Here is a 16,357-nt window from a genome sequence, read left to right as displayed (position 1 = left end):
CCTGTAAGAGCTATTATGGGGAAAAGGTACCTCCACTGATACTTTATCACCAAGGCTTGTTTCCACTACAACCCAAATTTTTCAAAATCCAATTGTCATTGGGACAGAAGGTGAGGTGAAATCTTCTGAACAGGGGCACACAGAGAAAAACAAATGTTACAGGGGTATTAACCTTTCCCTATGTTATCCAAAAAGCTAAAAAATAGTCTTTTTGGCTTGAGCTAAACTTAAAATATGTACCTGTTCCGACTTACAAACAGATTCAACTTAAGAACAAACCTACAGTCCCTAACTTGTTTGTAACCTGGGGACCCCCTGTAATGCTTTTTTCACCTCTAATGCCCTGTACACACTACCGGTTTTGCCGTTGGAATAAACTCTGAAGGTTTCTCCGACGGAATTTCATTGAAGCGATCTTGCCTACACACATAGTCAAACAAAAGTCCGACCGTCCAGAACGAGGTGATGTACAGCACGTACGACGGGACTAGAAAAAGGAAGTTCAATACCCAGTGCTCCACCCTTTGGGCTCCTTCTGTTAATCTCGTGTTAGCAGAAGTTTCTTTTGAGACAATTCACACTTTTCAGACTCCAGCTTTAAATAATAAATAAATGGATATTTTATTTTCAATAAATACTTTCCTGTGTTTTTCTTCAAAAACACAACTCTCCACATAAGGGAGAGTTGTGGACAGGGGCTCCACATAAGGGAGAGTCGGGGACAGGGCCTCCACATAAGGGAGAGTCGGGGACAGGGCCTCCACATAAGGGAGAGTCGGGGACAGGGCCTCCACATAAGGGAGAGTCGGGGACAGGGCCTCCACATAAGGGAGAGTCGTGGACAGGGCCTCCACATAAGGGAGAGTCGTGGACAGGGCCTCCACATAAGGGAGAGTCGGGGACAGGGCCTCCACATAAGGGAGAGTCGGGGACAGGGCCTCCACATAAGGGAGAGTCGGGGACAGGGCCTCCACATAAGGGAGAGTCGGGGACAGGGCCTCCACATAAGGGAGAGTCGGGGACAGGGCCTCCACATAAGGGAGAGTCGTGGACAGGGCCTCCACATAAGGGAGAGTCGTGGACAGGGCCTCCACATAAGGGAGAGTCGGGGACAGGGCCTCCACATAAGGGAGAGTCGGGGACAGGGCCTCCACATAAGGGAGAGTCGGGGACAGGGCCTCCACATAAGGGAGAGTCGGGGACAGGGCCTCCACATAAGGGAGAGTCGGGGACAGGGCCTCCACATAAGGGAGAGTCGGGGACAGGGCCTCCACATAAGGGAGAGTCGGGGACAGGGCCTCCACATAAGGGAGAGTCGGGGACAGGGCCTCCACATAAGGGAGAGTCTGGGACAGGGCCTCCACATAAGGGAGAGTTGGGGACAGGGCCTCCACATAAGGGAGAGATGGGGACAGGGCCTCCACATAAGGGAGAGTTGGGGACTATGAATTAAATACCCAGTGTTGGTGAAGAACTTTGTGTTCCCTCCTAAGGAACAGAAGTTTCACAACGCTACTTCAAGATCTAGAATTATATTCCTTTTAATATATTTTTATTTTGTGGAGCGGTTACATGGGTATGTGTTTATGTGAGAATTTGATTTTCCTGATTTCATTACACACAAGCATACAAACTACAATTAGATTTTTCCGGCATTTCGTTCTTTAACTCCAAAACACAAGGAAGTGAAGTAAACATTACAATTTCAGTCATTTTCATGTTTTTACTTGGCAAAAGACTGAGAAGCTATGCAAACATTGAGACCTCTAAGAGAATTTGGTTTACTTCAGACAGCCTTGTAGGTCTTGTGGAACACAACCCAATGTGCCAAACCTACCAACTTTAAACATTTGGCTCAACATTTTCCTGTTAACATAAAAAAGTTCCTCTCTCATCCCAAACAAAAGCACCTTTCATCAAGGCAAGTCCTCATAGGATACCAGGGATGTCAAGGTGTGGATAGAGGACAGGGAAAAGATCTGTCAGACAGTGTACTCACTGCTAGGAATTTTAGGTGCATTAGGATTTACCAGTTCAAAGACCACACAAATATACAATGCTGTAGATGTAGAATAAAAACATGCAAAGTTTAATTTATTCGAAGACGGATTATAATATCATAAAAATCGGAACTCTAAAAGCGGAACTTCAGCCAAAGGGTCAAACACACAGTACAAAATTGCAAATATGTAAAGTGTTTTACTTAAAAGTACATTTGAATAAAAAAAAATTTCATTTTGGATACAGCAGGTTATTGGTTAAAGAGTAACTCCACTTTTGTTGAAAAAAAAAAAAAAAAAAAAAACATTCCCATCTGAGTGATTTATGTAAAAACATGAAAAACAGATAGTCTGTTCTTATCTGTCTCCTCCCCCAGTCAATCCTATACCCTCACAGTTAGAACACACCTAGGGAACATACATTTAACCCCTTGATCGCCCCCTAGTGTTAACCCCTTCCCTGCCAGTGACATTTATACAGTAATTTTTATTATTTTTAGCTCTGATCGCTGTATAAATGTCAATGGTCCAAAAAAAAAAAAAAAAAAAAGGGTCAAAAGTGTCTGATCTGTCCGCCGCAATATAAAAAAAAAAAAAAAACCCAAAAACGCTAGATGCTATAACTTTTGCGCAAACCACTCAATGTACGCTTATTGCGATTTTCTTTACCAAAAAAATGTAGAATACATATTGGCCTAAACTGATGAAGACATTTTTTTGTTTTTTTTAATAATTTGGGATATGTATTATAGCAAAAAGCAAAAAAATTGTGTCTTTTTTCAAAATTGTCGCTCTTTTGTTTATAGCACATAAAATAAAAAAACGCAGAGGTGATAAAATACCACCAAAAGAAAGCTCTACTTGTGGGAAAAAAAAGGATGTAAATTTTGTTTGAGTACAGCGCCGCATGACCATGCAATTGCCAGTTAAAGCGACACAGTGCCGTATCATAAAAAATGGCTTAGTCAGGAAGGGGGTAATTTTCCGGGGCTGAATGGGTTAAATTAGTATTTTTTGCTAGAAAATTACTTAGAATTAGCCTAGAGCAAAAAATGGTGGTTGTTGCAACATTTTATGTCACAGTTTATTTGTCCAGCCTTTCAAACACAATTTATTTGGAATAAACACACTTTCATGAATTAAAAAAAAAAACAAAAACAGAAAAGTTAGCCCAATTTTTCTGTATAATGTAAAAGTTGATGTTACACCGAGTAAATATATTATACCCAACATGTCATGCTTTAAATTTGTGCACACTCGTGAAATGGCGACAAACTACGGTACTTAAAAATCTCCATAGGCAAACACTTTAAATTTTTTTTAACGGTTACCAGGGTTAAAGAGGAAGTCTAGTGCTAGAATAATTTTTCTCCCTCTAACGATTGCGGCAATACCACACATGTGTGTTTTACATTTGCGGACGCAACTTACATATCAGTTCGCTCCTCAGGTGCGAGCACGGAGGGATGGGGCACTTAAAATTTTGTTTTATTTTTTTATTTTTTTATTTTTACACTGTCCCTTTAAATTTAAATGTATAACATCCCTTGTGACAGCAATTGTCATGTGTCAGGTATTTCTTTTGGAGGGATCTGGGGTCTATAAGACCCCAAAATCCCTCCTTTGCACTTAAAAGCATTAAAAAACGCCAAGTTTGGCTGTTTTGAATACTGACATATTTTTTTTTTTAAATTGGTGCCTTTAAGGCTCCAGTAAACCAGAAGTGACGTTGTGATGTCGCTTCCGGGTTACTAGAGCCGAGACCTGATCCAAGCCGATTCCAGCTTTGTTCGGGTCACTGGCCAGTTGGCGCACATGCCGGCTGGTCGCTCGGGCCTCCTGGTGAGATGGGAGAGCCCGTGCAGAGCAGCAGAAGGTGGGGGGGGGGGGGGATAGATGGACACGGACACCCCCTCTTGCTGCTTGGGATAACAACTGAGCGGTTGCTTAGCATAATTACGTGATTTCGCAACAAGTTGTTAAGGCATAGAAGTGAAAAAAGATGATAATTCCTAATTAGGTTGCTTTATAGAATAGATAAGAATAACATGGAAAATAAAGGAATAGAAAAAAAAATAGAATAGATTAAAAAAGAATAGAATAAAAAATAAAGGAATAGAATATAATAGAAAATATTCTATTTTATTCTATGCTATTCTTTTCTATTATATTCTATAAAGCAGCCTAAGTAGGAATGATCATCTTATTTCACTTGTATTCCTCACTGTATTTATTGCAATGTGTTTCATTTTCAAACTCGAATTAATTTAAAATCATTTTCAAATTCTAATTTGGATCTGAAAATAACAAATATACAAAACGAATTCCAAAACTGAATCAATCCAACATAACGAATATGATGAAAACAAAATTAACAAACAAATCCAAAACAAAAATGTTTCCGTTGTGCACATCCCTATGTAGCGGATCCTTTTCCTCACTGAGAAATTAGGCTATTTATCCAGAAATGTGCCACTTCTACTGAACAGTAAAGTCACAATCTATAGTGATGCAGTTTATGTGTCTTTCTGGTAGACCGCTCTTTCAATCACAATCATACCATCATACAATAGACATGAAAAAATATTACATATTTTGTTTTCTTCATTTCGTTCATGAACACTGTTCCTTGTCCTTCTATATACTCCAAGCCCCAGTTAGGGTTAAATGCATTGAACAGATTCTGCAAAAGCGTGTAAGTTAAATTTAAGACGCCGTACTGCAGCCGTTTCAAGATTGAATGTGGCAATAACATTTGGGATACCGAAATAGAACATTACATAGATTAAATTATAGTGTTCAGAGGCACTCTAAAATGGAAGAGGGCAGACGGCCACCGCAGTTATAACATTTATTCATAGCAGCTTAAATCTAGAACACTGTACTAGTTGTAGTAAAATTTATGCTTCCTGGCTCTTTACAATCCTGAAGAATATATTGAATAAGACCAAACCGACAGAAAACATTTCATCGGTCTGACAGATCTTTACTGAACAGAATCATAGCTTTTATCCAGCCTTATTAGACAACCCCCGAAAAATGGAATTCTAGCTTACACCTAACTAGGGGTGCAACGGATCAAAAAACTCACGTTCATCGGATCAGGAGTCACAGTTCGGATCATTTTCGGATCAACAAAAAAAAAAATCTCCCCCACCGTAATATCCACAATCTCCCTATTGGCAGAGTATTGGCAGAGTATTGGCAAAGTATTGCAGGGTATTGGCAGGTATATTGGCAGGGTATTGGTGGGTATATTGGCAGGGTATTGGCGGGTATTGGCGGGTATATTGGCAGGGTATTGGCTGGTATATTGGCAGAGTATTGGCTGGTATATTGGCAGAGTATTGGCAGAGTATGGCTGACTATTGGCAGGGTATTGGCAGGGTATTGCAGAGTATTCTCAGGGCATTGCAGAGTATTGTCAGGGCATTGCAGCAGGGTATTGCAGAGCATTGGCAGGGCATTGCAGAGTATTGGCAGGGCATTGGAAGGGTATTGCAGCAGGGCATTGCAGAGTATTGGCAGGGCATTGCAGAGTATTGGCACTGCTGCCATCCGATCTCTCCCCTCCACTGTACAGATCAGTACACAGAGGGGAGAGATCACGTGCTAAACGGCCGCCGGGTGTACCAAGATGGCCGCCGCTCCGGAGCTAGGCAAGCCGCTGCCTTTCCTATGGCCGAGGCCACAGAGCACTCCGCGGATCGCGGGTGTCCCGTACGGATCAACCTCCGCGGATCGGATCACGGATCGATGACGATCCGTTGCACCCCTACACCTAACTAACCTTAAACCCATCCCCTCCCCTCGCACCTATGGTTATCAACTTGTCTAAGAAAGATGCACAGTATAGAGTTACCCATTTCAGGTCTCTACATTCCGGTCATGTGATCTCCCCTGCATCAGCCAGTACGGCTTTAGGGGAGAGGAGGGAACACCGGCAACAGATGGACTATTAAAGCCTATGGGTGATGACCCCGCTCCAGGCTTTACTAGCTATTGTCTGGGAGCTCTCTCTTCTCCCCTGTAGCTGCAGCCTAATACATTAGCTGTATCTGTTTATCTGCAACAATCTATTATCTACAGCCATTCAAAGTAAAGAATTTACACAGCATATCGGGGGTTAGATGTCACACACTGCACATCATAGAGCAGGGAGCTGAGTGTAATCTGAGTGAATTGAAAGGACAAGCCCCCCTCTTCACATTTTAAGGATAGCATACACAGCTGAGGCTATCAATTACCTGCTGTGGGGGGCAAGGGCATCTCCCAGGATTGCTTGGTGTCAGCATAGACTGTCATAAGGGAGTCATGCAAACAGCACAGGAATGAGAGAGCAGACACAAATCACACTAGGTGCGTTGGGTTGAGGCAAATGCACACTATAGAAGAATATGCTTTGTTCATTTTTCATTTTAGAGCATTACAACCACTTTAGAGAGTGTATACATTTTTAAAATGTTTCTACTAACTATATGTATAGACTCTTTATATTATACAGTATAGTTAAACAAGTGCATAGTACATACTCTGGTCAAGGAAACCGCAGTACTCCATATATTCAAAAACCTGATTTAGAACGTTATGACATCTGAAGATATTCAATTCCCTGTGTATTTGTTGTACTGCAGTTACTGGCTTTATCAAGTTTCAATTGGAATTGACCAAACCTTCCAATAAAGTCATCTGTATATATATTCAGACTTTTGCAGCTTTCTTAGTTCAAAAAGATAATGCAAAACACATTTAAATGGAGTACATTGTATATAAATTAGGTGAACAATAATTACACTTACAAAGACTGTAGAGAGCTCAGGACCTTTAAAGCTTCACTGGGAACGGTTTTCAGCTGGTTATTTTGAAGGGTCCTACAAAATATAAAACATACATCGTTCAAATAGAGGACTTGAATATTTCTACCCGTAACCAATTTTTAACCTTTTAACAGAGAAAAATGTATTAAACTGTGTATGCAATTGTTTGAACTAATTTTTATTGTATCACAGTGCCTTGAAAAAGTATTCATACCCCTTGAAATTTTCCACATTTTGCCATGTTATAATCAAAAACGTAAATGTATTTTATTGGGATTTTATGTGATAGACCAACACAAAGTGTTACATAATTATGATAAATAAATATCTGAATAGTGTGGCATGCATTTGTATTCAGCCCCCTTTACTCTGATACCCCTAACTAAAATCTAGTGGAACCAATTGCCTTCAGAAGTCAAATAATTAGTAAATGGAGTCCATTTACTAATTAAAGTCCAAAACGCTATGTGTAATGGAAAACTAACACTGCACATCACTCTGAACACACCATCCCCACCGTGAAACATGGTAGTGGAAGCATTATGTTGTGGGATGCTTTTCTTCAGCAGGGACAGGGAAGCTGGTCAGAGTTAAAGGGAAGATGGATGGATCCAAATACAGGGAAATCTTAGAAGAAAACCTGTTGGAGTCAAAAAAGACTTGCGACTGGGGCGGAGGTTCACCTTCCAGCAGGACAACGAGCTTAAAAACATACAGCCAGAGCTACAATGGAATGGTTTAGATCAAAGCATATTCATGTGTTGGAATGCCCCAGTCAAAGTCCAGACCTAAATCCAATTGAGAATCTGTGGCAAGACTTGAAAATTGCTCTTCACAGACGCTCTCCATACAGTCTGAAAAAGCTGGAGCTATTTTGCACAGACGAATGGGCAAAAATTTCACTCCTAGATATGCAAAGCTGGTAGAGACATCCGCAAAAAGACGTGTAGCTGTAGTTGCAGCGAAAGGGGGTTCTACAAAGTATTGATTCAGGAGGGCTGAATACAAATACACGTCACACTTTTCACATATTTGTAAAAAAAAAATTGAAAATCATTTATCATTTTCCTTCCACTTCACAATTATGTGCCACTTTGTGTTGGTCTTTCACAAAAAATCCCAATAAAATACATTTACATTTTTGGTTGCAACATGACAAAATGTGGAAAAGGGGCAGGAACACTTTTTCAAGGCACTGTACTAAAGCTTTGCATATTGCCTGAATATAAATTGGCATAATCCACATGTTCTAGATATATATGAATAAAATAATCCTCACGAATATGAGGTATCGGGGCCGATCCTCGGTATAGAGTTTTTATAGAATACAGAACCAAAATTAAAGTGGCCCAGTCATAAAAGTAGTAAAGGAAGCTTCTTCCTTTGCTTGCTTTGCTTTTAAAAGTGATTGTTGCCTAGGTATGGCCGACATCAAGTCATAGAACCAGAATATACATGCTTCAAATGTGCTAGAAAAGTGTCTGAATTCTGCAGGTTAGTGATTCTGGAAGCATTGAAGCCTAGGTGTCATCATGACAGCCTGGCAACAAGCATCAGAAGGGTCAGCATTGGAGCTCCATGATTCACTCCTGACAGATTTCCTTTATGCCCCGTACACACGGTCGGACTTTGTTCGGACATTCTGACAACAAAATCCTAGGATTTTTTCTGACGGATGTTGGCTCAAACTTGTTTTGCATACACACGGTCACACAAAGTTGTCGGAAAATCCGATCATTTTAAACGCGGTGACGTAAAACACGTACGTCGGGACTATAAACGGGGCAGTGGCCAATAGCTTTCATCTCTTTATTTATTCTGAGCATGCGTGGCACTTTGTCCGTCGGATTTGTGTACACACGATCGGAATTTCCAACAACGGATTTTGTTGTCGGAAAATTTTATCTCCTGCTCTCCAACTTTGTGTGTCGGAAAATCCGATGGAAAATGTCCGATGGAGCCCACACACGGTCAGAATTTCCGACAACACGCTCCGATCGGGTGTACGGGGCATTACACTAAATTCAGCAAATATCCCGCATTTGCATTGTGCTTGTTCACGGCATTTTTTCCCTGTTCCCGATTTTGATGCAGAGATTGTCTGACAATCTAATGCTGGCTATACACATAGCAGTAAACAATCTATGGATCACCAATACGATCACTTAGATCACTTAGGCCTGATGCAAACAGGGAGAAAAAATAAATAAAATGCTGCCGTTAAAACTGCGATTAGAGGCAGGCATTTCTATTTTAGCCCATGTTACTATGCACATCAGGCATTTAGAGTAGTATTTTAAGAGCAGTGTTTTATATATATATATATATATATATATATATATATATATATATATATATATATACACACACATTCATACATACATACACACACAGTTGTGCTCATAAAAGTCTACATACCTTGGCAGACTTTATGATTTCTTGGCCATTTTTCAGAGAATGTGAATAACACAAAAACATTTTTCACTCATGGTTGGTGTTTGGCTGAAGCCATTTATTATCAATCAACTGTATTTACTCTTTTTAAATCATCATGGCAACACAAACTACCCAAATGACCCTGATCAAAAGTTTACATACCCTGGTGATTTTGGCCTGAGAACATGCAAACAAGTTGACACAAAGGGGTTTGAATGCTGTGTGTGTGTGTGTGTGTGTGTGTGTGTGTATAAAAGATTAATGAGTCTCTGAACTCCTGACAGACCCTTGCAACTTTCATCCAGTGCTGCACTGACGTTTCTGGATTCTGAGTCATGGGGAAAGCAAAAGAATTGTCAAAGGATCTGCAGGGAAAGGTATTTGAACTGTATAAAACAGTACAGGGATATAAAGAGATATCCAAGGAATTGAGAATGCCAATCAGCAGTGTTCAAGCTCTAATCAAGAAGTGGAAAACGAGGGGTTCTGTTGAAACCAAACCATGGTCAGGTAGACCAACTAAAATTTTAGCCACAACTGCCAGGAAAATTGTCCGGGATGCAAAGAAAATCCCACAAAGAACTTCTGATGAAATACAGGACTCCCTGAAAACATGTGGTGTGGCTGTTTCAAGATGTAAAATAAAGAGGCACTTGAAGAAAGATGGGCTGCATGGTTGAGTCCCCAGAAGAAAGCCATTACTAAACAAATGCCACAATGTATCCTACTTACAATACGCCAAACAGCACAGAGACAAGCCTCAAACCTTCTGGCACAAAGTCATTTGGAGTGATGAGACCAAAATTGAGCTTTTTGGCCACAACCATAAACGCTACATTTGGAGAGGAGTCAACAAGGCCTATGATGAAAGGTACGGAGGTGGATCACTGATGTTTTGGGGATGTGTGAACTACAAAAAGGCACAGGTAATTTGGTCAAAATTATTGGCAAGATGAATGCAGTATGTTTTAAAAAAATACTGGAGGAACATTTGCATTCATCAGCCAGGAAGCTACTCGTGGGATGTACTTGAACATTCCAGCATAACAATGATCCAAAACACAAGGCCAAGTCGACCTGTCATTGGCTACAGCAGAATAAAGTGAAGGTTCTGGAGTGGCCATCTTATTCTCCTGACCTCAATATCATTGAGCCACTCTGAGGAGATCTCAAAACGTGCAGTTCATGCAAGACAGCCCAAGAATTTACAGGAACTGGAGGCTTTTTGCCAAGAGGAATGGGCAGCTTTACCATCTGAGAAGATAAAGAGCCTCATCCACAAATACCACAAAAGACTTCAAAAGGTGTCATTGATGTTAAAGGGGGCAATCCACGGTGTTAAGAACTGGGGTATGTAAACTTTTGATCAGGGTCATTTGGGTAGTTTCTGTTGTCATTACGATTTAAAAAGAGTAAACACAGTTGATTGATAATAAATGGCTTCAGCCAAACACTAACCATGAGCCATGAGTGAAAGAAAAATGGTCAAGAAATCATCTGCCAGGGTATGTAAACTTATGAGCACAACATACATATATATATATATATATATATATATATATATATATATATATATATATATATATATATATGTATATATACACACACATTCCCATATTTCCTCTTTAAAGTGTTAGGTGACCGGTGACCTTACACTGGACCCCATCCCCCCAGTCCTGCTGTACCAGACTGAAATACAGCAGAACCAGGGAGGGGGGGGCGCGTTGTCGGGGGGGGGGGGGGGTTCAGTGTAAGGTCACCTTACAGATGTACCCACCTTTGCGCGCATTTAGCTGTATTCACCATTACCTTTGCGCGCGTTTACCTGCGTTGAGTTTTTAATTGGACCCTGGATGTACAGAATTCCCTCTTTCCCAAAATGTAGCTAAAGTGAACACATCTGAGTGCATATAAATGCAAAGTTTGAACAATACAATTAAAAACCATTATTTGCATTCAAAAAATGTCCTATTAACACGTGTTGTCAATGACAATGAATGAGTTCCTACTGTACATTGCACAACTCTATTGATGAAGCCAGCATTTGTGGGCGACTGCCCATGCCACAAAGTGACATTTGCCTCCCCCGCAGGTCCAGAAGAGTTAAAGGGAAAGACTTGCTGTGCTGACAGAGCAGGGCAAGCATGTAATTACTAACAAAACTGAACAATTACTTACAGAACTTTGAGTTCTCTCAGGCCAGACAAGGCCATGGGATGGATGAAAGAGAGGTCATTACCAGCCAGTCGCCTGGAAGAAAAATTGTAATAATAATTGAGACTCCGGGGGTAAAAAAAGTGAGATAAAGTGAGAATTTATTGAAAATATTCTAATAATGAGCTCAACATAACAGAGACTAAGAATGCCACAAAACAATCATTTGTCACAGCACTAATTGATTGTGAATAAATACGTAACATGTTCGGCCACAACAGTAAAAAAAAAAAAAAAATTCTGCCATAATTAGTCTTGGAAAAGGCACAATAAGGACAGTTCGGAGAATCAGACAACAACTCAGACAAGACTTTTTTTCTTCTTGCAATCCCGCCAAAGCCAAGTCTTTATAAAACAGAGTGACCCAGTTTAATCAATGCACCGAGCACATCTCGTTATTATTAATATACCGTGAAAACGACCGACTTCCATTTCTCCAGCAACTGGTAGCTTTTTGAAATCTGACATGGAAGAATGTCACGAATTATATTTATCATGATTCTGACCTATTTTAATGTATATTTTATAAGCCAGCTTCCTGCTTATTAAAACAAAAACACGAAGGGAACAAGTCTAAGGGCACCCATGCAAGCTATTCAAGTGTGGCTCGTAATGAGAGTTTCATAGCAGAGCAATAACAAGTGTTTCGGATTGACCAATCTGCAATTGGTACTCATGTCCATTTATTGGCCGAGGCAGGCAAAGAACTGCAGAGGGTCCTAGTGGTCTTACTAAAGATGGGTACAACTCCCAGCTGACAACTCACTTGGAGGTAGTGTGCCGCTTTTGGAAACCAAATCCCACCACTGTCCCTCTTTCTGGTCTGATGTTTAGCTAGAACACTTAAATTGTGGATTTTTTTTTTTTTAACTACCAAAAAAGTGTTATACTACCCTAGATCTTTCCTCTAACCCCTCTATAGTTCCATTTTGCTATTTAGAATAGCGAACGTTAAAAGAAATGCATAGGTTAAAAAAAAATAAATAAAAAACCATACAAGAACTAAAGGCAAGAGGTTTTTCTTTTTTCCATTTTGGATATATTAAAGCAGGCTATAGATTATGCGATTTTCTTTCAGGCAACCATGGGTGAAAGGAAAGAAAAGTCTCTTCATTCCCCCAATCAACTATGATGAGGGAATACCTCCCGTGGAGCTGTTGTGTTCTCCAGGCAGGGGGGGGGCGCAGCAAGCCATCCCTGCTGGGAGAACACAGTTATTATGGTTTGTGACTATAGCCACTGACAATAATTGCATGCTAAAAATCAGACATACTGGTTGTACCCAAGATGATCTATGGATTGGCTTGGATATAATCAGCCTGCCCATAGATGGATTGAATCTGAGACAGTCCTCTGCTGAACCTTCTTTCGTTTCATCCATGGCCAGCTAAAAGGGAGGGTTATAACCCCTATCAATTTAGCTTTTGCCATCTGTGTCCCATTTGGGAGACTTCCCATCACTTCCTGTCCTATAGCCAAAACAGGAAGTGAGAGGAAATCCCTTCAAAATGAAGGAATCCCTGGTTAACATTAAAACTAGTGTCCCCATTGGAAGATTTCAACTGTGGTGACAATGTAATGATTTTTTTTCACCTTCGTATTTGGTGATGGTGGTCACCAGGACAAACCTCACTAAAAAGGGGCACAGACAGCAATACAAACCTGGCAGGTGTTCCAATTCATCTGCACTCTATCCAAAAAACTTACAACAAAAGTTTTGCCTTTAGTTATACTTTAATTAATAATTTTTCTAGCATTCATTTCTCATGGTACACGCAACTTCAGACAGGGCAGATAAACGTCTTTTGCTTATCCATTTTGGATGTAAATGGTAACTCCTTTTTAATTCACTCAGAAAGTTAGGTATGGATAGGTTAAATATTGTATGTCCTGATGAGGCAACTTCTTGATGTGTGGTTAGGAGAACCTATTCCAAACATCCATCATAAAATTGGTTAAAAATATTTAAGAGTAACAGACACAGCCAGTGCATTTGGGGGATAAGGACACTTCGGGACTTGAATAACAGTTTGCAATAAAAATCAGGGTGAAATTATATAGGGAGCCTGAAACCGAGGCCAGTTTGAAGCAAGCTTGTCCGAACGGGAATGTACATCCTGATGAGAAGAATTGGTCTAATGATCAAGTTTGGGTAAAAAGTCATGATTTTAAAATATTACAGTTCGTAAAAGTCTCAAAATCTCTTCCCAAATGTCTACTTATCTTTCTAATAGAAATGTCCCCCTTTTAGATCTGACACAGATCTGCCAATGTACACAAACTAACTAAAAAGCATTGCTTATTTTCAAACAAATGAAGATTAATGATAAAATGTAACTTGTGATAATGTCAACTGTCCAGCTATTCTGTAGACAGAGCTGTACTTTCCATAATATGACCGGCAGTTCGGTGCACCTAGGGTAGCAGGAAGGCACCAAGCTTCAAAATCTACAAATTGTGGTAAGGTTTTCCTTTTTAGTTTCTGCCATCTAACCACCTCTGGGAATGTGTATAAATTCAGCACAAGAAATATACGGGAAAGGAGGTGCGGGGGAGGTTGAGAGTAGTCAAAAGGCTCTTTATTGTTCAGGAAACATGAAACCATTTCTTTTTCCTTTTGTTTGGTTATGTACACTTGAAAACTAGCTCTGCATATAATGCAGACAGGGTATGGTCTTCAATGGTTAATTTGACCACAAGTTAAACTAAAATAGAATCCATTATATTAAAACTTTTAATGGAATATACAGTACATCATCAGACTATGAAATTCTCAATGACACTCTTTATACTGAATGGTAACAAGATTTAAGATCTCACAAAATCATCCCGCACACCTTGCAGGTACTACCGCTTAAGAGAACTCAAAAAACAAACAATTGGTTATCTATCTATCTATCTTTTTTTACATTTCATTTCATTAGGCCTCACATTACACAAGGGTCAAAGCATATATAAAATACATTTAGGTGTACCTATAACACTATAATGTCTAAATGAAACTTTGGCTGCAGCATCGTACAGTAGCTACTGCTACAAGGGGTAGGGCTCTAGATACTAGTAGCTTCTGGCTAGCAATCCTTGAGAGGTTCCATAATACCAAATGCCCAGGTAATGTGAAAAATAACTTTTCACAGCACACACACACACACACAGCTCCACAGCTTTATTCAACTTAAATATTAAAATTGTTTAGCAGCAGTATACTTTCCTATAGCCCGTATCTCCAACTCATTCAATACCTGCTTCCTTGTTGCAAGTTGTGGTTCCTTCCAACAGTGCCTACATAGGAGCTGTTGGGAAGAACCACAACATGCAGTAGGGGGAGAAGGTATTCAGCACACCTGGAAGTGTTGATACCTGCAGTAGGGCGCAGATCTGCAAAGCAGTGGAATTTTAGGATTAGGACCATAGGAAAGGTAATTATAAATTCTTTTTTGTTTGACAGGCCAACTTTACTTTTCTTGACCTTCGCTTTCCTTGGGAGCTTCAAGGAAATAAGCAATAAACCACAGAACGAGGGGCTTCAGCATCGCAAGATAAACATGAAGCAATGCAGAAAAATCAACACGTCAAAGAGCCAAATCTTACAGACGTGCATTTGCAGTCAAAGTTTTTCCTCTCTGCTTGTTTTCTTCTGCACATCCTACTTCCTGATAAACATTTTCTGTGTGGTCCAACCTTTGCTGCACTGAGGCTTAAATATCGCAAGCCCTTTCCTGAATGCAGAATTAGACAAGTGTTAAAATGTGGCACACCTAGTAATCCCAGCCACCAGGCTGCCAACACAGGATCAGTTTACACAGTAAGCTGAGCACAAGCTGAATGGCTCCTTCCCTTTGGATAGAATTGGTGGGGGCTGCATGAAAGTCTCCCAGGGGTTTGTCACAGAGAACCCTCAAGCCAGCTCTTCACATTTTACATGGTGATTAGTGAAGGGATGTGCTGATAATTGCTAATTGGTTTTACATCTGGTGTGCAAGAGCAAATTTTCCCCTTCCAAATGAAAATTAAAAAGAAAAAAAAACACACCACCAATGGAAACCATCAAATGAAAAACTACTAAAAAAATGTACAATTTGAATAAAGATCTGGTATAGGTATCATAGAATACCGGTCTCAACAAAAACACTTGGACCTTTTTTTTTTTGTTTGTTTTAATGAAGATCCACACAAATTAACAAATGGCAATGACCAGATTAAAGTACACAATGTACAAAGTGGATGATTTCAGATAAACTTTTTAGAGAAAAGAAAACTGAATGAAAAACTTTTCATTTAAACTGTCCAAATGCACAAGGTGCATCAAAAAAAAAAAAAAGTGTGCAGTGTTCTAGATTTTTTTTTTTTTTGGAAGGAGTATAAAATCCTGCCTTCTGCCAGCAGATCCCTTGCAATCTGTGTGGAAGCAGTAGTCTCTCTGCAGAGGTCGGGCACACCCCTGCTGAGTTAAACCAATTGGTCTACAATCAGTAAAGCTCCCTACTGGTTACAGCACTCTAGCAAGGAGCATGTCAGACCTCTGTAGAGTGACCACAACTATCACACACAGTGCAAGGGTTCCCCTCTATAGTATGTAGGCAGGAGACAGGCATTTCTTCTCAGGATATACCTGCTTTCTAAAGTAAATGTAAAGTTCAGTTGGGTTTTAGTTAATTAAACTGATGGACACATTTGTCAAACCTGGCATAATCAATGACTGATTTTAAAGAGCAAGTCTTCTCAAATCTGATATTTCGGTTGATGAATGTTTGAGATTTAAATCACCTGGTAGTTTCCTTAATTTTCGGGAACTCGACCGAAGAGATCTTTGCCCTTCAGTTTTCAGGTCTGCCCAAATGTGGCCATTGCAAGGGGCAATTTTATGGAAAGGAAAGGGAAGGGCTTCCC

The 16,357-nt window shown here is 40.1% G+C and overlaps 1 protein-coding gene across 1 annotated transcript in view; it reads right to left on the bottom strand.

Annotated features, from left to right (window-relative positions):
• LGR4 (leucine rich repeat containing G protein-coupled receptor 4) overlaps positions 1 to 16,357 on the bottom strand; it is a 164,780-nt gene that overhangs the window by 54,772 nt on the left and 93,651 nt on the right. Inside the window, exons 3-4 of the mRNA XM_073604539.1 lie at positions 11,432 to 11,503; positions 6,800 to 6,871 (exon numbers count right to left, since the gene is read on the bottom strand). Coding sequence (XP_073460640.1) covers positions 6,800 to 6,871; positions 11,432 to 11,503 — 144 coding nt within the window. The remainder of the gene's footprint in view (positions 1 to 6,799; positions 6,872 to 11,431; positions 11,504 to 16,357) is intronic.

This window comes from Aquarana catesbeiana, linkage group LG11 (assembly GCF_042186555.1).
Source record: "Aquarana catesbeiana isolate 2022-GZ linkage group LG11, ASM4218655v1, whole genome shotgun sequence".
NCBI lineage: Eukaryota > Metazoa > Chordata > Amphibia > Anura > Ranidae > Aquarana > Aquarana catesbeiana.
This window is presented reverse-complemented; position numbering and strand designations above follow the sequence as displayed.